Genomic DNA, 20,990 nt, shown 5'->3' with positions numbered 1-20,990 from the left:
TCTATCCGGCGTTGCCAAACTTTGTGGTAGTGCCTTCGACAAGACCATCCGCACCATCCATGATCTTAGAGTCGACACTGACAACACTATCTGCTACAGATAGGTCTGCCCGAGATTCCAGATGGTCCTCCTGTGGATATATGAAATAGAGAAGTTCAGCGAAAATTAGAGGTTACTATCGAAAGATGAACACCACCAGAAGGCTAACGGTCTGATTAGCTATCTCTGATAAGAGTGGTCTCCTGACCGGTATCACCACTGCTAGTATCGCGGCGTCTGGGATTGGCTCTATTCCGGGTAGAGCGCTTGCATGTGTCGGCACAACATGCGGTATCCAATCGAGCCTGTTCAGCATCATCGAAAAGCGATACAAATTGTCTTCGAAGAGTTATCACACTCTATATAACCAATCTTTTGCAGCAGTGACCTCCATCCAGGAAGTCATAAGCGCCGCCATCAGTAATGGTGAATTTACTGTCAAGGAGTTTAAGGCTCTTGAAGAAAAATATCGAGCTTATCTCTACAATGTTGATTCGGATGTGCAAAAAATGTCCAGAGTGAGATAGATGGAAAACCGGAAACTCTCGAAGACATCAAGAGATACCTCGATATAAGGAATTCTTAGTAGCAGCCGATGATCTCGAAAATATTGTCTTTTTTGGGTTGTCGTACGCGCCGGTCGCAGGCACAAGGTGTTTGCTCAAGCACTACTGTCGCTGGTTCTTGTTGTTAAGAGGCCTGGACACTAACGGGGAAACGGATTAAACTCGTGATTCAGTCTTTTTCTATCAATTTCTTGATTGAACAATGAAGAAGACGAAAGCTATAGCTTCTTTGGCGAGCGCTATATAGCCGGAGTCCACGGTAAACCTGCCAGTGAAGCACTGCTCCTTCACCTTCTCGCCGCCACGCTGGACGAGTTAAATCAACATGCTGAACGGTGCTCAACATTAAGGTCAACGGAGCTATACCTAAACCGAAACTGTGGTAAACTTCTCCCTGAGGAACACAAAGACATGAGATACAATGAGATAGAGCGGTATAATAAAGCCATGGAGGCTCTCCTTAAAGCACGGCAAAGTTACGCTAAGAAACTCGCTAAGAATCTGGATAAAATTCTTAGTCTTCCTAAAAAACCCAAATTCTCAGATTATAATATGCATAGCGATGATTAGAGGATGCGAGACTACGGATACGTTGCTGCAACCGCAGTCAACGGGGGTCTCGGCGGGTGGTATTACTTGTCTGGCGCGAAACATTACAAACAAAAACGGACCATCTAAAGATTCTCCCGATTAGTCCACTAAAATCCTATTACCGACTTTTTTTTTTTTCACCATTAAAGGTCAGTCGACCATCAGATTATGGAAGCTGCTAGTCCACAAAGTCCTGGAGATGATGAGACCAGTGCATAGTCACGGATGAGGATGATCTCGTCTGGCACTACATAGTTGAACACAGGCTCAGGTAGTGGTGTTACTAGGTTTTCATCAGTACTGACACCCAGAGCGTTTCGGTAGACCATGATTGAGGTCTATATAGTTGCCTGGTTGTCCTACTGATATGACGTCTGCATTTATCTGTCCTAGTGGCGTGGTTACGGCTGACTACCACTGCGCATGTTATTGATCTTATGCGGCCTTGAGATTATCGTGGCGCTGAGACTCTGTCTCCACGATGTTCAAGAAGCGGTTCTGAAGATCTATCAGCTGACCTATCAGCTCATTATATCAGCAGCTCATCATATCAGCATATCAGATCAGAAGATCTATCAGCTCAGCTGTTGTTACTATTTTTTTCTTCTTGAGAATTCTCTTGAGTTTATATCGAGGCTTCATGGATTTCTAATAGAATGTCAACTCCATACGAGTCCTGGAGCAGCAAGTCTTCCTGAGACTTTCCTGTTATCTCACTAAATACTATTCACATTTTATTTAGTGAGGTAACATGCAGCGCGTGTGCAATGCCATTCGGAGAAAAGCTCAAAAAAACCCAAACAGATGAGCTGTTAGGCCTGATCCATGCGAGTAGAGCGGAGATTGACCTTTATGTTGCAGAATTATGGAGGTCGAAGTGCAACCTACTAAAGAAACGTCTGAATAGCGTCTTACCAGCTGGAAACATATTAAAGTACATGCCTTTCCTCCACAAATGAAATGCCGGGAGGCCTGTACGCCATAATTTCGCTTCGATTCCATTAAAAACAATTTTTCACAAGGACAAGACAGGCAAAGACCTTTATGGCAATGTAGAAGGGGATACCGTTAAAGCCAGAGCTGTGAATGAGGCCATCGCTTCTCGCTATGAGAACGTGCACATAAGCATTAACGCGCTGAATCAGTTTCGCAGAATCCTAGCTGAGCTTGGTGCTTACCAGGAAACTCTTGGTGCTAGCAACAGGTATGATTTGATTATCAGCATAATCAAAAGCAGCAGAGCAAAACAAAGAGAAATCGACAAAACGCATATGGTAATAGTAGCGAAAGCGGTGGTGATAGTAACGATAGCGATAGTGTTGGCTATAGCAATTGCAATAGCGAGGCTGATATTTGAGAGGGCATCGTTACCTATCTCTCGGGTGACGCCAGAGCGCGAGTTTACCATGCGAGCTTTGTATGCTATCGATGGATGAGAGATAATCTTCAGTGTATTATAGCCCAAGAGGGTACTAGCGTAGTAGTGCCTGCCATCAAGAAACTCGCGGCGGCCGCGAAAGTTTCTGAGAAGGTTGCTGGTGAGTGGTTAAGAAACCAGGCTGATTGCCCTTCACTGCAATCTTAGGCTTATGGGTGGTAAGAGCAGATCTAATGCGGTCTTTCAAGCGGACTTACTATACCTACCGCATGACGGAGTAGGCTGGCGCACTTATGAATGTATTACGGTGATTATCGATGTGGCGAGCTGTTACAAAGAAGCGGAGCCATTCACATTTAGCAAAACCGCGATAAAAGTCGCTGATGCTCTCGTTTGCATATACAAACGAGGTCCAGTGACTTAGCCACATCTGCTTCAGGTAAATCCCGGTCGCGAATATCTGGGGGCTATTATCCAGATCCTCTAGAAGCACGGTTTACAGGTGCGGATAGCCGCGACTAGAATCCATCGCGAGCATGGAATATTCGAGCGTTTCAATTGCGCTCTTGGTAAGAGACAATTCGGTGCGCAGTATGCTAATGAGATGTTATTAACGACACACGGCTCTTCGAAAAGGTCGACCGAGTGGGTGAGATCGATGCCATCAGTGTTAATTGCCCTCAATACGTGCCAACCAGATTGTTAGGTGTGAAGCCCAAAGACGCCATCAAGACTGTGAAGGATTCTCAGACACTGTTACAACCAGCTTGTCGGGCTATTGGTCTTAAGGAAGCTGTAATATCTTCTGGCGCTATTGTACGTTATTTAATCGCATCAGGCGAGCTGGAAGGTGGGTGTCGCCGAGCTACCAATCCTATCAGGTCTAAGACTACACACACTACTCATTCAATCATGAGGGATAGCCTGCCCTTTTTAGCCTTACTGTGGGTCCACCAGACGCTTAGTCTGTGAAGAGCTATCTTTCGTTCCGGATGGAACTGAGTTACCGCCAGATAGGATCATTCAACGTATAGCGGGCGGCTGTAGGCATGGGTTATAATCCCGTTCAGCTCAATTCATCTTGTTTTGTCGTTTGGGTTGAGAGAGGTCTTCATTTGCTAGTAAATACCGGTCTAGTGCCTTTTATTCCGAGTTGTGACTTGAGTGTGCATCATCATTTTTTGGTCTTCTAGACACTGTTTATAGGACTCGTACCGCAGCTTCTTGGTAATCACAGACTTATTGATCCCCTTAAGTTTTCGTTTATTTTGCATCTCGTCTTTATTCTTGTAGAGGACTGAATACGTCTTAGGTCTCAGCCGATAAATTCAAGGATGAGCAGCCGTTACACTCGTCTTTGAACTTCCCCACAACTTTCTTGTTTTTCTCGTCGAAGCATGGGTGCGTATCTAGATACTCGCTGAAGTCGTATAGATCGGATTTCTCCCACATATCTTTATAGAGATCTTCAGTCGCAACCTCAAATATCAGGCTATCAGGAGCTGTGCATTCAGACCATACCTGGCCTTGATCTGACCATACCAGAAGTCATACATTAAGTCTTTCCACAAGTCAAGTACAGCTTGCTCAGCATATAACGGTCTGTTTAGCTTCAGCCTCAATTTAATGCTGTGGACGGCCACCAGGTCACCATCAAGTATCCTGTGCGACATGAACGCAGTGTTGGCGACGAGCTTTCACAAACGGTCCGTCTCACTCATTCGAACGAGATTGATGCAAATCCTCTTTCGCAGATTTTCCATTGTCTTGCCGAAGACTCTGTTATTCATTAGTTTAAAAAGTTGTATTTCAAATTTGGAGGTGGCTTTTTTCCTCAGGTCAGTATTCATCTGTATGTAGGGTGCCATCCAGGGTTCCTGCCTTATTTTTACGGCCCAATAGATTTTTTTCACCACCATCCCAAGCGATTGTAGAGCTAGGTGTCCCTAGGACATCAACCAGCTCCGGCTAGGTCTACTCGAACCCGCCAATAGGCGGTGGTTTAATTATAGGTCAGCCATAGAGGTTGCTGGCGTCCAGATAAGATATGTAGCTGTTGCGCTTTAGGCATCGTAGTCGGGACACCTTAGGTTGTTCGTCTTTTCGAAACCATTAAAATACATCCACGAAAACTCCTCTTAAAGAATAGATGCATATCAATGTTGGTGAGAAGTTTGAGCACGACCCCACTCTTTTTCACCATGTCGTCCTACGCCATCCCTGCAGAAGCGAAGTAGTGGGCTGGGTCGAGATCATAGTGCTCCTTCGATGAATTCCTGAATTTTTTGAAGATGTCTGCCAGCAGTGTTACATCATTCTTCAGGTAGATATTGTAATAATCGCCGAAGTTTTTACATCTGAGCTTCCTTCAGACATCTTGCGTGTGGACATAGTCTTCAACCTATATCTCACTCATGCACAGCTTAGAGTAGGATGCCTCCTTGGGTGGTAGACAAGTCTCATCGAACCGGTCAAAGCTATTGACGTACTTATAGGGAGAGACACCCTTGCACCTCAACAATTCTAGATCAGCTTCTGTATGACCTTCACTAGTGATCCTCAGATCCTGAGAAATTCAGGAACTGTTAAGAGTCAATAAAGGAGAGCTTCCCGACTGAGAAAGTCTTGTACTTTTCTAGTGTGTTTGGGAAGCAGGAAATTTCTTCATATTTCGTGTCTACCTCCCACTCGTGTAACGGTGGTCAGGAACCTTTTTACCATCCAGGGATTTTTTGCAGAGGAAGCAATCTACCTCTTTCCCATTGAAGTATTGGTCTTATGAGCTCATTGTTCTATCTCTTCTTTTGAATAATCTAATCATCTCGGCTAGCTCAACCTTGAGGCTAGCTAAGAAGTTCTCCACCTCGTCCTCACCATGGTATAAGAAGAGACCCTTAGTTTCTCCATCACTGACAATCCTTAAATAACAGTAGCTACATGAGATCTGCTTAGATAAGAGATGGGCGAACTCTTTCTTGTGTTGACTGGGGCACCTTCTACGGGTATGTTGAGACACTCAAATTAGTATATATGACGAAGGGTACACACGTCTGCTTATACATATTCACAAATTTTAGTACATTGTCACCAAACTTGGTCATCACAGTTCTCTGAGGTTTTCCCCCGATGTCTAAGCAATCCTTGCGGTGCGCCTCCAGGAGGTCTGCTCTTAAGAACGCATGCAGACAACGGCGATAAGAGTGCTTCTGGTGCTCATCTCTGTTGTGTACTAGTCTTATTTGTAATGAGTAGGAGGTCGATAGCAAAGTCTTCATGCTTGCTTAGGTGGATTGAGTACAACCCCTTCTTCCAAACGAAGACGTTCACCAAGAGTTTAGGGTTGAGACGCTTAAATTTTCAGACATTCAGCCTTCACATCCATGTGAAATCAATCCATGTGAAGTTGAGCTCTCCCAGATCCCAATTGTACTAAGTTGTGTGTTCAGCATTGGATCCCGCTGGATATTTTCCTAAGAGGATAGCCCACTTAAAGCACCTATTATTCCAATTCTTCACGTGGATGAAAGAGCTCTTCGGGATGTATGAAGGTGCTTTTACGTAGCTAGAACCACGGAATGGGCAATACACAACAATGTTAATGTCCAACGATTCACAGTGGATAAGTTTCCAGCCAGATCTTTTGTTCACGGACTTTTCCAGCCGCTCTATGATCCTTTCTCTCGACCTCACGAGCATATCCTCGATATCATTTTTATTTAGGATTAGTACCGTGCCGCTCCTAAGGTAAACGGTTTTTCTAACAGTTTCTACCCAATTATCACCATAAACATTGTCAACAGTACAGTTATCTTTTTCCAGTTCAGCTTTAAGGATGAGCGAAACTTTCCGCCCTCCCTCCTCTATCCCCTTTTCCAACACTTCACGGATGCGGAGAGCCTTGTCAACCAGAAGCGCGGACGCATCAGACTTTAGCTCATACCCCTGAGACTAATATATGAGGCTTAGCCTCAGAGGGTAGAAGAGGTACCAGAGGGTACCTCAGATGGTACCTCAGAGAATATCTCAGATGCTACCTCAGAGAATATCTCAGATGCTACCTCAGAGGCTTACTGTTGAGTTAAAAATGGGGCTTTACATCTACTCGAATGAATAAAGAAATTGTTGAATGAAGCTGAAGAAAATGCAGGGTATGGCGGAAAGAAATAATAAGTGGGGGAACTTAAAATATTTGCAACTAATTTTAATTTTCAGTTAACCTTAAAAGAAAACCACATGAACTCATTTTCAATAAAATATAGTATCTGTTATAAACATATTTCATCAAAATTTAATATCATATTAAATTATTTCAAATTTATGACGACTAAAATTATAAGAATGTATTACAATATAAAAAGAATTTAACGTTTTCCAATGTAAGAAACTCTGTCTTTACTTTTTCCATTTATAAAGTCTTTTGCAATAGCTTTTACATTCATTTCTGCGTTGTTCAATTTATAAAATTGAAGAATAGAAGATGATTCAATCAATTTTGAGTCGATCAACTGTATGACATCATCATTCTTAGATGGAAGAAAGATTGCTCAATTAAGCTGGTTGTCAAGTAAATTTTGAGAAGTTTTGATATTTTAGAAAACATTATTGAGACTCCTTTAGTGTCGTTCATATCAATTATAGTTTTGATTGATGTGACCTGTTTAATGGTCATTTTACTTGTAATATTATAAGTTTCCTTAATGGATTTAAACAGGAAGAGTTCAGTTTTTAATTCATCATAAACTATATCATTTTTATAGAAATATTTTATAACATCCAAAGATTTTATGTCTTACATCATTTGCAGTGGACAATAATAACTTTTCTAAAGCGGTTAATGATACCATTGAACTTTCTGGAAACCGCTGATTTAATTGGCTTTCTATAACGTCAAGTACTTTGTAATACTGGGCTCGGTAATATTCTATCATGTTCAGTTTGTGATTGTTCAGAGTATTATCATCAAAGCGAGAAGGAGTTAAACGTCGACTAGGCAAGCAAGCATGATGTGAACTGCAACCAAATTTATCAACTCTTTCATTAACGCAAAGTTCAAGAAATGATTTAAAACATGTTTCTATAGATGATGTATAAACTTTTGATAACATTATTGAGGAAGCAATTGTTTGAGCATCAACTTCAGTAAATGGTGTATGTTAAGAGACTTGTTTTACTGTTGCAAGCACATCATAAGCCAGGAGAAGCCCGAAATATAATAGAAATGATAATAACAAGCAAACCTTCTGCTTTAGCTCTGTTAGCATCATTTGATTCGGAAATTTCTTGAAGCTCTAAAACAATTACTTGAAAATTTGTCAGAATTGAACCATGTCATTTGGTCCTCGCGGTAAAACGAGTTGGACAAGGAGCACTTAAATTGATTTGCTTGTCATCCTTTTCAAGTATATCACATTGTAATTTTTTGAACCTTACCAATCTCTTTGAAGCCAAGTAGATGTAATTATACTAGAGCTGGCACAACTCCTGTCCCTCGTCCATACAACTAACTTGCTTACAAGTATCTCGGAGAACAAGGTTGAGCTGATGAACGTAACAATGTATAAAAATCGCTTCATTGACATCATTTTTAAATAGTTTGGCAACACCACTTAGATGCCCTGACATTGAAGCGGCAACATCGTAACTTTGCCCAAGCACCATTTTTTTTTTTAGTTCATATCTTATTAAAACATCACGTATTGCATAAAAAAGTGACTTACTGTCGGTAGCATTAACTGCATAGAGACCAAGAAAGTCTTCGTATATTGTAAAACTTTTAGAAACTGATCGAATACAAATTGACATTTGCTTAATACCGGAAATGTCCCGAGTTGTCATTGCATATTATAGAAAAAAAACGCACGATTTCATAGCAACAAGTACCTTTCTTAGCACATAATTTGACGTTAGCTCTACCATCTCGTTTACAATGTAATGAGAAATGTACTTACTGTTTGACAGCCAGCTCAATAGAGGTGCATTATCTTCACTCCTCATTAAAAGTAACTGATTAAGATTGCCTTCAATTTCATCATTCCGTCGAATAGTGAAGCCTTGTCGAGTAACACATTTTAATGTAAAATTACATGAATTAGCCACTCGTAATGCTCATCACATTGCTTATCATGCATTTCACTTATCATTTAATGTATAGTTTTTAAACCTCCTGCACATAGTATGAATAATTTTTCCTGTGCCTCCTTATGAAATGATGATCGGTCGTGTTTTCACAACCTTTCTACAGCCCTTTTTTTAATTGTTATAACCGGTTGTCAAAACGTTTTGTTCACCGCATTTTGAAAAGGATATAAGATTTTTCTTGACAGCACCAATGCAAACATTGCAAAATATTTTCTTTTTGGAATGACATAGATAAATCCAAGGGTATATTTTTATCCATTTTTCATTGAAAAATCTAAATTACTTGCCATATATTTTTTTGGTTGCTTCAGTATCTGCAGAATTTATTTCTGTTTTTTCGGTATTCTACTCGCAGCAGGAACAAGCAGGAAAAGAATTTCACTCTCCTTTCTTTCTTAATTAATTTCTTCCATTGATACAGTTGCATTTGAAAAAGGCTTATCATGTACAAAGAAAGAAATCAGTGTCCGTTGTTTTTTATCAGATGGTTCCGTCATAATTCTTCGCAGTTGTAAGGAAATACTAGTCGTAAGATTGCGAATTGTGAACTATGTGAAAATGTGTATGTATATATATGTGTGTGTATATATATATATATATATATATATATATATATATATATATATATATATATATATATATATATATATATATATATATATATATATATATATTTACATTAAGTCATTATTTCAAATACATAAACGTTAATTGCCCTCTAGCGGCTAGAAGATCCAATTTAAAACAAGATAAAACATTTTAAAATAATAGTTTTGCAGTTTTAATTGCTCCCTAGCAGCTTGTAAAACGTGATTGGAAGCAAACACGTGAAGTTATTATTTCAGATACAAAATGCTAATTACCCTCAAGCGGTTTGAAGACGTGATTTAGAACAAATTAAAAAATTTTAAAATAATAATTTTACAGAATTAAAAATTGGGGTGCTACGATACCAAAAGCCCCCACGCTTTTAAAAGTGAGGAGCCTGCAGCCCCCTAAGCCCCAAATGTTTTTTTTTTTTTTTTTTTTTGCGGCATCGTAAGAGCAAGACGTGTTTTTGAAAAAATTTTCAATATGGAAGTTACAATGAAAAATATTGAAAAACTAATAACCAACAAACTGGAAGAACAAAAAAAAGGTATTCTTAGTGAAACCAGGGGCGTCGCCTTGGAGGGGGTAGGGGGGGGAGTCTCCCCCTCCCAGAATCTAAAAAAGAGAAAAGTTGGGAATTTCCTTGCCGAGAGTTGGGACAGTTGGGAAATAGGTGATAAAATCAAAAAATACTTTCTAGTTAAATAAAATTAAAATGTTTGCAAAAATCCATCATCCATCTAATTCTTTTTTGACTTGGACAAATAAACTTTACGTTTATTAAACGACTTATGGCTGTTTTCCATAAGACGAAATAAATTGTGGAGTCATAAAGAAGAGCCCTTTTGATTTCCGCGTTGTTTTTTTTTTCGCGCTACTTTTTTTTTGTTATCAACAATAAAAATGGCAGCTGAAAGTTTATGCTGTATGTTTGACTAAAAGCAGTTATTCTTTTTTTTTTCATACTTTCTACTTTGAAACGTGAATATTTATTTCCATGAATTGATTTCAACATTTGTCTTATTTAATGTTTATAAAAGTTATCACACTTATTAAGAGTGATAACTTTTATAAACATTAAATCAGTTAAAAATTACGGTAAATTATAGTATCTGCATTTGTTTTCCAGCACTAACTATGAAAAGCAAAAGATATAAATTACAATGTTGCGTATGCAAAGCAGTATTTAACAACGACTATAAAACCAGTCATGAAAGATCCATTCATGGTGGGAGAAAGGTTCATATACAAACAGTGGGAGCCCCAGAGAATCCTTTTCTAGCCTCCTTAGCTTCAAAAAAACGAAAAATGGTACCTCAGAATGCTGGTGATGATGTCGAAGTGGATGATGAAATACAAAGTAGTGAACATGCAAAGTTAGACTTGATAATAATTGAAACATCGACTTCAACATGTAGTATATCCATAGAAGAAGAATCAACATCTTCTGATAAAAAATTTGAAGAGGATGCAAGTTCAAAAATTCAAGATAATGATGCAAAAGGGGAAAACTCGGGTTATGTTGTAGTCCAGGAACAAGCAGAGAAACTTACAGAACTAAATTCTAAATCAGATCATTTAAACCAGTTTCCTGACCGAGATGAAAAGGATGACATGAATATTATTAACTTGGATACTTCTGAAGTAAGCAGTGAAACAACAAGTTGGACTTTGCTCATGGGAAATTTGGGTGTTTTAATAGATAATCTTAAAGATTGTAATGACATTTATAAAAAATACTGTAAAGAAGAATTAGTAAATGAAAAATTCGCTGCGATTGAAATTGTAAATGCAACAAGTTCTGTGGTGGAAATGTCAAAAAATGTTTTGAAAATGGGAAATGCTTTTTTAAGAAAACTCGATATCAAAGCTCAAAGTATTATAATTGACAAATCAGATTCATCAGCATTAATAAGCCATGACCCAGGATTACGTCCACATACAATTACAGATAATCAAAAATTGTATTTAATCCAGTTAGGACCACACCAACCAAAACTTGCTAGTTTCCCAAGTGACGGTAAAAATAGATTTAATCCCCAGTGGTACAAAGAGTTTGAACATTTAGAATACAGTACCCAGAAGGATGCCACATTTTGTTTTGTCTGCCGGCTTTTCCCTAAGGTATTTGGAAAGAAGGGAAAAACTGAAGATGCTTGGATAAATGTTGGGGTAAGATCTTGGTCCAAGATGAAAAGCTATGGGAAAGAAAAACTTGGAAAGCTTCAGGCACACTTTACCTCTCAAGCACATAAAGTTACATTAAGTGAATATTGTCACTTTCTTATGAAAAAAGGTCATATAGATCACCTTATTGATAAATCCAATAGACTTGCTCTTATAGAAGAGCAAAAAATAGAGGTACAGAATAGAAAAACTGTTGAAATTCTTATTGATACATGCAAGACTTTAGGAAGCCAAGGGCTAGCGTTTAGGGAATCGGACAGTGCTAATCAAGGTAACTTTGTTGCAGTAGTGAATCTTATCTCTCGCCACAATCCCACACTAAAAGCCTGGATTGAAGATAGAGCCCTTCGTCCATATAGAGTTACATACACAAGTCCATCGTCTCAAAATGAAATGATTAGTTTAATTGCAACTGAATTAAAGGGAAAGATCATAGAAGAAATTAATAGCTCCAATTTTTTTTCCGTGATGGCCGACACTACTCCCGATATGTCAAATAAGGACATAATGAGTATAGTTGTGAGAACAGCCAGTGAAAACGGTGAGATTCGGGAAAGGCTTTTAAAATCTGTTGAATGCACTGATAAGACTGGAAAAGGGATGGCTGAGCTAATTTTATCTTCTTTACATAAAGAAGGCATTGACACATCAAAGATGGCTTTTCAGTCGTATGATTACGCGAGTTCAATGTCTGGACAATTTAAAGGAGTACAAAAGTATATAACAGAAGAAGTTGGCCATAATGTACCCTACATACCTTGTCAAGACCACAGAACAAACACTGCTCTTGAACATGCATGCAATGTTAATACTTTAATACGAGAATTGTTTAATGTCCTCGAACAGTTGCATGTTTTCTTCACATCAAGCACAAAAAGATTTAGTCATTTAAAAGAAAAACTGGAAGACATTGACAGTGCACTACAGCTTGTAAACCTGTCTAGAACAACCTGTCTAGCAAAATCTGTTAAGGCTTTAAATCAGTGTTTAGAGAAGGTTGTTGATCTTCTTCAGAGCATCTCAAATAATAAGATTTTTGATACTAACACAAGAACTAAGGCAATGGGACTTCTGAAAAAAGTAACAACTTTTGATTTCATTATTACTCTTTTCTTCATGAAGAATATCATTGAGAAGATAAAAATATTAACAGAAATCTTAGAAAGTCCAAACTTCAATGTTATCGACAGTATAAATGTAATTGAAAGTACTGCCAAGAACATACAAAATATCAGTAACGATACAGATGCTATGAATAATTTGATTGAAAGTGCAGTAATATTTTCTAGGAAATTACACATTGATGCAGAAAATGATTACGAACGACACCATAGATTAATAGCAATGGAGATGAAAGCTTTTTACCGGAAAGAATTCAAAGAGGTCATAGACTCTCTAGCCATGGGTTTAACAGAAAACTCGGCAGCATTAAAGGAAATATTTGCCCCTATCACCAAAATTTTTAGTTTTCCTTTAAATAAGGATAATTTGAGTATTGAAAACTTAACAAAAGCAAACAAACTTTTTCCTCCTGGATACAAGGATCATATTCCAGACGTTCATGTGCTGAAAAGCCAGATGGAAATTTTGATAGATATCTGTTTAGAAGAAGGTCATGAAGATTTTAAGTCATCAAGAACACCAGCTAAGACGCTGCAAGACATTTTGTACCATGTTGTGAAGTTAAAGGATATACTGAAACAAGCCCATAAATTATGCATTTTTGTAATCACAGCTGCTTATGGTGTAGCATCAAATGAGCGTTCATTCAGTCAACTCAAGATTGTAAAATCACATCTGAGAACAACAATGAGTGACGAGAGATTGGATAGCCTCATGCTACTAAAGTGCGAAAAAGAACTTTGTAAAGGAGTTAACCCCGAACATCTTGTTAAACGATGGGTTCAATTGAAGAAACGTCATATTAAAATCAAACAGTAGACAAAAAATGATAGTGATGATAAAATATTGTGCGTATAAGTTTTGAAATAAAATAATATTTTCCATATTCCTTTGTACTAATTCATTTCCGTAAAATTTTAAACTGCTATATATGCTGCCAAAATGGTTTGTAAAGTTTATTGGATTTGTAAATTGTAACATTTTTTTGGACTGATACAGTTTCACTATGAATGGGTAAAACCTTTAGACGTTTTTTGAATTGAATATTTTGTATAAATGTAAAGGAAGCTATGTTTTGTTAAAAGAAGTCAATAAATACTGATAATTGACAATTCATGAAAGTGAGTGCAATGTAGTATAACAATCAGTAGATTTTGTAAATAGGACAAAAATTGATTTTTTGAATTCTTAAATTATAAAAAACAGTTGTGAAAACTATGTTAAGCAGTTGGGAAAAATAAGGTCTCTCCCCCCCCTGGAATTTTCTCACGCAACGCCACTGAGTGAAACTATCAACCTTTTAAAAAAACAGGAAAAGATATTTAGCGATATCATAAGTGCAAATCTAAAAATATTAACAGATCGGCTTGACAAACTTGAAAACGAATTTAATAAAAGCAAATCGAATGTTAAAATAATTGAAAAAGACATCAACGATATAAAGGAAAGCATCAACTTTCAGGAAGAAAATTTCTTAAAAAAATTATCGGAAACAAACAGTCTGATGGCTAGCGAAATTAACAATTTAAAAAAAAAAAAATATTGACCTTGAAAATCGTTCACGCCGTAATAACCTAAGGATTGATGGCTTATCTGAGCTGCCCATGGAATCTTGGAATGACTGTACAAAGAAAGTTAAAGATCTATTTAGAAATAAACTGGAAATCTCTGAAGACGTAATAATTGAAAGAGCTCACCGCATTGGAAAAATAAATGAAGATAACTCTCCAAGAACTATAATAATTAAACTACTAGACTTCCAAAATAAAAATAAAATCTTAACGCTATCAAAAAAACTCAAAGGAACCGGAATATTCATTAATGAAGACTACGCGAACGAAACGATGGAAATAAGAAAAAAGCTATGGGAAGATGTTAAAAGATTCCGAAAGGAAGGTAAATTTGCTATAATCAAATATGATAAAATATTCGTCAGAGATTTTCGTAAATAACTTTAATTTTAAAAAAGTACTTAATCGAGATATGTGAAATAGTTCTGTACATTTTTTATTATGCTAGCACGTTTTGATTTATCGCACTTTACGCTATGACTGACGCAAACATAAACAAAACAATAGATTTTGAAACGCTGCGTTTCAATGCCTTCGAAACTGCTAATAATATTTTACTAAACGATTTTTACGACTCTGATGCGCAAATTTTTCACAGAAATAATTTTGATTCGAAATATTTTGAAACTGACACTTTTAAAATTGAACTCGAAACTTTAAAAAATAGTTTTACTGCAATACACATAAATATAAGAAGTATAAATAAAAATTTTGATAAACTAAAACACTTTCTAATAGATTGCAATTACTCATTTAGTATGATTTGCATAACCGAAACGTGGTGTTCTGATGAATTACTTCAAACGAACACAAATTTTCAAATTCCAAATTATAAACTAATATCTTTTGAAAGAAAAACAAATAAAAGGGGAGGAGGGATCGCAACGTATATCCGAAATAATCAAGTGTTTAAAGTAAGACAAGACCTCTCTATCTCTGATACTGATAGTGAAGTCTTTACTATTGAGATAACGGGTAATAAATCAAAAAGTATTATAATTTCCACTTGCTATAGACCTCCAGAAGGTGATATAAATAAATTTACAAATTTTTTTAATGAAATCTTTCTCAAAATAAATGATAAGGGAAAAAATATTTTCTTTATAGGGGATTTAAATATTAACAGTTTAAACTACAAAGAAAACGCTGATACTAAACTCTTTTTTGATAATCTGTTTCAATTGTGTATCCTCCCAATCATCAACAAACCTACCCGAGTAACCCCAACCTCCGTTTCTGCTATAGACAATATATTAACAAATACATTTCTAGAAACCTCTTTAAAAGCAGGAATTATCAAAACCGATATATCAGATCATTTTCCTATTTATTTTTCATTATCTCAAGATCTAAAAACCTTTAACAATACCAAAACCAAAATTTATAAAAGAAAAATCAATCAAATCTCTATCAAAAATTTTAAAGACTCGCTATCTATAGTAAATTGGGATGGAGTATATCAAGAATGTAACCTTGGACACACAAACTCCGCATACAATTTGTTTATTAATATTTTTCTAGACCACTACAATAAACATTTCCCTGTTGAAGAGAAAGAAATAAAGTTAAAACATTTAAACTGCCCATGGATAACTAACGGGATTAGAAAATCATCAAAAACAAAACAAAAATTATATATCAAGTTTTTAAAAAACAGAAATGAAACTAACTTAACTACATACAAGGAATACAAAAATCTGTTTGAAAAAATTAGAAAGAGTTCTAAAAAAATATATTATTCAAAACAACTACAAAAAAGCAAAGGTGATATTAAAAAAACCTGGAACATATTGAAAGAAATAATAGGTAAAAACCATACAAAATCAAATGATTTACCTGATAAAATTATCGTTAATGAAACTGAATATATCGACAAAAATTCTATCGCTGAAAACTTTAATAGCTTTTTTGCAAACATAGGCCCTAACATGGCTTCAAATATTCAATGCCCTGATATCTCCTTCGAAACCTATATCACAAACCAACATCTCTGTTTAAATATTTTCTCTGGACTAAACCATGAAGAACTAGAAATTGCAAAAAACTCACTTAAGACGTATAAGGCTCCTGGGATAGACGACATTTGTAGCTATATAGTTGTAAATGTGTTTTCAGTGATAAAACAACCAATATATGAAATATTTAAATCCTCAATTATTACAGGATCTGTACCGAATAAATTAAAAATAGCTAAGGTAATACCAATATTAAAAACCGGAGATTCATTTACACTAAATAACTACAGACCAATCTCAGTTCTACCTGTATTTTCAAAACTTTTGGAGAGAGTAATATACAATAAACTGTATAAATATCTAACAAATAACAAAATCCTAAATGAAAAACAGTTTGGCTTCCAAAAGCAACATTCAACCGAACACGCAATTCTAGATCTTATTAATAATATAAATAACTCCTTTGAAAACAAAAAATACGTCCTTGGAGTCTTTGTTGATTTATCTAAGGCGTTTGACACAGTAGATCACGCTATTTTAATTAGGAAAATGGAAAAATATGGGATAAAAGGTGTTGCACTAAACTGGTTCAAAAACTTTTTACTAGACAGAAAACAATGCGTTATTGCTCATAGAAAAAAAGCTTCAAAATTACTCAAAATAAAATACGGTGTCCCCCAAGGTTCCATTCTTGCACCTCTCTTGTTTTTAATATACATAAACGATCTTCCTAAAGCCTCGAGTAAATTGGATGTCATAATGTTCGCAGACGACACTAATTTATTTTATGCATCCTCATCTATTACAGAACTTTATGAAACTACAAATACTGAACTTGAAAAAATAAACAGTTGGTTAAAATCTAACAAATTATCGCTAAACACAGAAAAAACCAAATACATTCTTTTTCATCCTAACTTTATAAAAATACCTTCCGATTTACCTTCGTTAAATATAGATAATAAAGTAATAGAGAGAACCCGAGCAACTAAATTTCTAGGGATACTTATTGATGAGAACATCTCTTGGAAATCACATATAGATATTTTAAATACTAAAATATCAAAAAACATTGGTATCCTTTACAAAGCAAGTTCTATACTGTCTCCTGATAATTTAAAGTTCTTATACTTCTCGTTCATACAAAGCTACTACATATACGCTAATGTTGCATGGGCGAGTACACATAGATCCAAACTAACCACACTATATCGAAAACAAAAACATGCTGCAAGAATAGTTTTTAATAAGGATAGACTCTCGCATGCTGAGCCACTATTAAAAAATTTGAAAGCATTAAATGTATATCAAATCAATATATTCCAAAATTTGTTATTTATGCTCAAATATAAACTTGGACTTGTTCCTTCTCACTTTTCAAAGAATTTCTTTCAAAATAGCAACAATAGATACCATACCAGAGGAACGGGAAACTTCAAAGTACCTTTCCAAAAAACTACTCTCTCGCGCTTTTCTATTTCGTACCGTGGTCCTTGTCTATATAACAAATTAGTATCCAAAAATACCCAACTGGAAAAATCGAATAACTTAAATACTCTGAAAACATTATTAAAAGATCTTATTTTAAACACTAACAACTTTATGAACTTTTATTAAGCCTAAAACATTCAAAACTATATATAAAACTAACTTTGTTCCGAAACCAATATCAACTCTAATAACTCTAAAAACTGTAAATAACTCAAAAACAAACAACAACAACAACAGTAATAAATTATATTATTTATCAACACTAATAAATAAATAAATTTTTATTTATCAACACTATATATTAAAAAACGACTTTATATTACCTATTTAGCAAATCGTGTACCTACTTATATTTATGTGTATTGTAATAAAATTAAAAAATTAAAAAAAAAAAAAAAAAAAAAAAAAAAAAAAAAATTTTTTTTTTTTTTCTTTTTTTTTTTTTTTTTTTTTTTTTTTTGTTTTGTCTGCATTCTTTGTTTTTTGCATTTTTACTTTCATTCTGTCGAAACTGATGACATGATTTTTTAAATATAAATTTATTTTAAATTGAAGTATCCAAAAATATTAATAACGCAAAGCGGTTTCTTGATGACAAGACCATCGGTCTTCTGCAAGTTTCCCGCGTTCTTTGAAGTAATCTAACACTTTACAGTTTTATTTCATATAATATTTGTTATAACGTAATCTTGTGATTTTTAACTATACTTAAACTGTAAAGATTGTATTATATATTACGAGTTTATAAAGATTAAAGAACAAAAAAATAAAAAAAAAAAAAAAAAAAAAAAAAATGTTCCGCCACCCCTTGAGAAGATGTAACATTTCCAGAATAATATATGTTTTATGATCATGATTGATGTATGATAAAATGAAATGCAAAAGGAATATTGAAAGCTAAAAATTGGCAAATATGAAAATGATGAACTGGAGAGGGTTTTAAAAACGTAATGTTTTAAAAATTGCACCTTAAATGTTTTTGAGCCAAAAGTGCGCTATTTTAGTCCGATTGTGCTAAGTTCATATTGTCCGACGGTAGCCGTGTAAATTTCCTTGGCCATGTATTACAATTAATTTTTTTATTTATTAGAAAACAAACACAAAGAAATACCTTTTGCTGAAAAATTTTAATACTTTAAAGTGCTAATATTTTATCTAAAATGCTAAATTTCTGTCTCGGGCTTTTGGCTGCAACCATTTAAAATATATCTGGCTATAATGGGACCCTTAGTTGAGTCGGTCCTTTACCAAATTGATTAACTCCATAGAGCAAAAGGTGAAAACGTGATTTAAAAAATTTATATTGTCTTTGAAGTTCTCTTTAAAATTTTAATTTATTTTTGTAATGTTGTTAATCCTTATCATTAATTAAATCTATAATAAATAATATAAAAAGTTAGGAGTCGATCAAATGCCTTGTTTTCTGAACGGCTCAATTCTAGGCTGAATGCTTTTTTTTTATTATTTATTTATTTTTACCTAATTTATTTTTTAACTGAATATTTAGTCTATTTAATTCTAAGTACTCAATTTTAAAACAATACTGATAGTTTTCACATTTTATTTTCAGTACAATTGTAGAATGGGACCAATAAATAAACAAGGGAAAAATCTGGTGGCTTGGTGGAATTACTTAAAAATGCTAAGAGTTTTTAAACTTGCTGAAGATTTACTATTTAATAGTGACTATTTGTGGGTAACAGTTTCTCTGCTAATCTTAGCAGAAATTCCTGTAAATATCCTTGTTATTTGGAAAATTAAATATACAGAAATTGATTGGGAAGCATACATGAGTGAAGTTGAAGGATTTTTAAATGGAACTCTTGATTACACAAAACTTGAAGGAGGCACTGGTCCATTGGTTTATCCAGCTGGCTTTGTTTATATTTATTCTCTTCTCTATTTTGTTACAAGTCATGGTCAAAATATACGCTTGGCACAATATATTTTTGCATCATTTTACTTGTTGACATTAGCTCTAGTTTTTTATATTTATCATAAAACAAAGATTATCCCACCCTATGTTGCATTCTTCATTTGCTGTGCTTCGTATCGAATCCACTCAATATATGTTTTGCGATTGTTTAATGATCCTTTGGCAATGATATTTTTATATGGTAGTATTGTCTTATACTTGAATGATCATTGGAGGCTAGGTTGTTTTCTTTTTTCTTGTGGAGTAAGTATTAAAATGAATGTACTACTATTTGCTCCTGGATTGCTTACCTTATTGCTTATCCGGCAAGGAATTATGGAAAGTATTAAAAGCATAAGTATATGTGCTTTAGTTCAGATTGTTTTAGGCATACCTTTCCTTCAAGAAAATCCTTTAGGCTATATTATAAGATCTTTTGATATTGGGAGGCAGTTTTTCTTCATTTGGACAGTCAACTGGAGATTTTTACCTGAAAATGTATTTTTATCACGATGGTTTCATCTATCATTGTTATTATTGCACATGATAGGGTTATTTGTTCTGCTTATAAAAAAATGGCCTAAACCCAATGGTGGGTGGTTATCAATAGTTTCCAACAATTATGAAGGAAGAATTTTGTCAAACAATGAGATTGTTAGTGTTTTGTTTTCATCCAATTTTGTTGGAATGTGTTTTGCACGTTCTCTGCATTATCAATTTTATGTTTGGTATTTTCATACGTTACCTTTTCTATTATGGAGCATTAAAGCAACTCCTGCATTTAAACTATTAATTCTTGGGTTGATTGAAATGTGTTGGAATACATACCCATCAACTAATGCATCGTCTGCAGTTCTTCACAGTTGTCATTTCATCATACTGTTGGGGCTATGGTTTAGAAGTATATTTACCCATACACAAAAAATTGATTAAAAAATGATCAAAAAATTAGTTGTGTAATTTTAGATTAGATTAACTCTAATATTTGGTGTTTTTATTTGATCATTTATCTGTAAAGTATTTCTTTCAGCTTTATTGAAACTTTTTATTTTCTCTCATTTTTTCAAAACTAAAAAAAAAGTTGATGTGGTTCAATATAAAAATTATTTTGATTTTAAGAATGCATAATAATATGGCCCAATTAATGCAATTTTTATTTTTATTATTATTATTTTTTTTTTTTTGCAAGTAAATCAGTATTATTTTTTTTAAATTATTTGTAAGATGCTTGATTTTTTGTTGAATAGTTATAATTAAATACTTATTTTTTCTGATCTGTTTTGGACCATTTTTTTTAGTATTTCAAAGTATTTTTGATACTTATAGTTAGATAATTTTTTCATGTATCATTTAGCATCTCTTGTTTTCAGGAAATTTTTACTCTTTAAACTTTTATTAAGATTCTGGTTTTGCTTAAACTATTTTCATTAATTTGTAACTCTTATT

At 34.7% G+C, this 20,990-nt stretch overlaps 3 protein-coding genes, 1 long non-coding RNA gene and 1 pseudogene across 4 annotated transcripts; 3 read left to right on the top strand and 2 right to left on the bottom strand.

The window, feature by feature from the left end:
* Position 1: 1 nt before the first annotated feature.
* Positions 2-8,376, bottom strand: LOC149882358 (uncharacterized; annotated as a pseudogene).
* A 1,820-nt stretch (positions 8,377-10,196) lies between these two features.
* On the top strand, positions 10,197-13,498 carry LOC149882357 (zinc finger MYM-type protein 1-like). The gene is made up of 2 exons (XM_090066929.1): positions 10,197-10,228; positions 10,433-13,498. Exons 1-2 carry the CDS (start codon positions 10,207-10,209, stop codon positions 13,429-13,431), a joined length of 3,021 nt encoding a protein of 1,006 aa, XP_089923055.1. The 5' UTR covers positions 10,197-10,206; the 3' UTR covers positions 13,432-13,498.
* On the bottom strand, positions 10,431-16,127 carry LOC149882356 (uncharacterized). The gene is made up of 2 exons (XR_016445047.1): positions 16,020-16,127; positions 10,431-14,233 (listed from the first exon to the last, which is right to left on the bottom strand). It is a non-coding gene; the product is annotated as an uncharacterized LOC149882356 (long non-coding RNA).
* LOC149882355 (uncharacterized) lies at positions 14,232-17,970 on the top strand. Its single transcript, XM_090066928.1, has 2 exons — positions 14,232-14,508; positions 14,632-17,970. Exon 2 carries the CDS (start codon positions 14,660-14,662, stop codon positions 17,753-17,755), a length of 3,096 nt encoding a protein of 1,031 aa, XP_089923054.1. The 5' UTR covers positions 14,232-14,508; positions 14,632-14,659; the 3' UTR covers positions 17,756-17,970.
* Positions 17,971-18,775: 805 nt separating this feature from the next.
* LOC145191661 (dol-P-Man:Man(5)GlcNAc(2)-PP-Dol alpha-1,3-mannosyltransferase-like) lies at positions 18,776-20,818 on the top strand. The gene is made up of 2 exons (XM_090066572.1): positions 18,776-18,905; positions 19,200-20,818. Exon 2 carries the CDS (start codon positions 19,212-19,214, stop codon positions 20,475-20,477), a length of 1,266 nt encoding a protein of 421 aa, XP_089922698.1. The 5' UTR covers positions 18,776-18,905; positions 19,200-19,211; the 3' UTR covers positions 20,478-20,818.
* The last annotated feature ends 172 nt before the right edge of the window (positions 20,819-20,990 follow it).

The sequence above is a fragment of the Hydra viridissima genome, unplaced genomic scaffold (genome assembly GCF_058129835.1).
Source record: "Hydra viridissima isolate aposymbiotic clone 2 unplaced genomic scaffold, HvirCarnegie_v1 scaffold_11, whole genome shotgun sequence".
In the NCBI taxonomy this organism is placed as follows: domain Eukaryota; kingdom Metazoa; phylum Cnidaria; class Hydrozoa; order Anthoathecata; family Hydridae; genus Hydra; species Hydra viridissima.
This window is presented reverse-complemented; position numbering and strand designations above follow the sequence as displayed.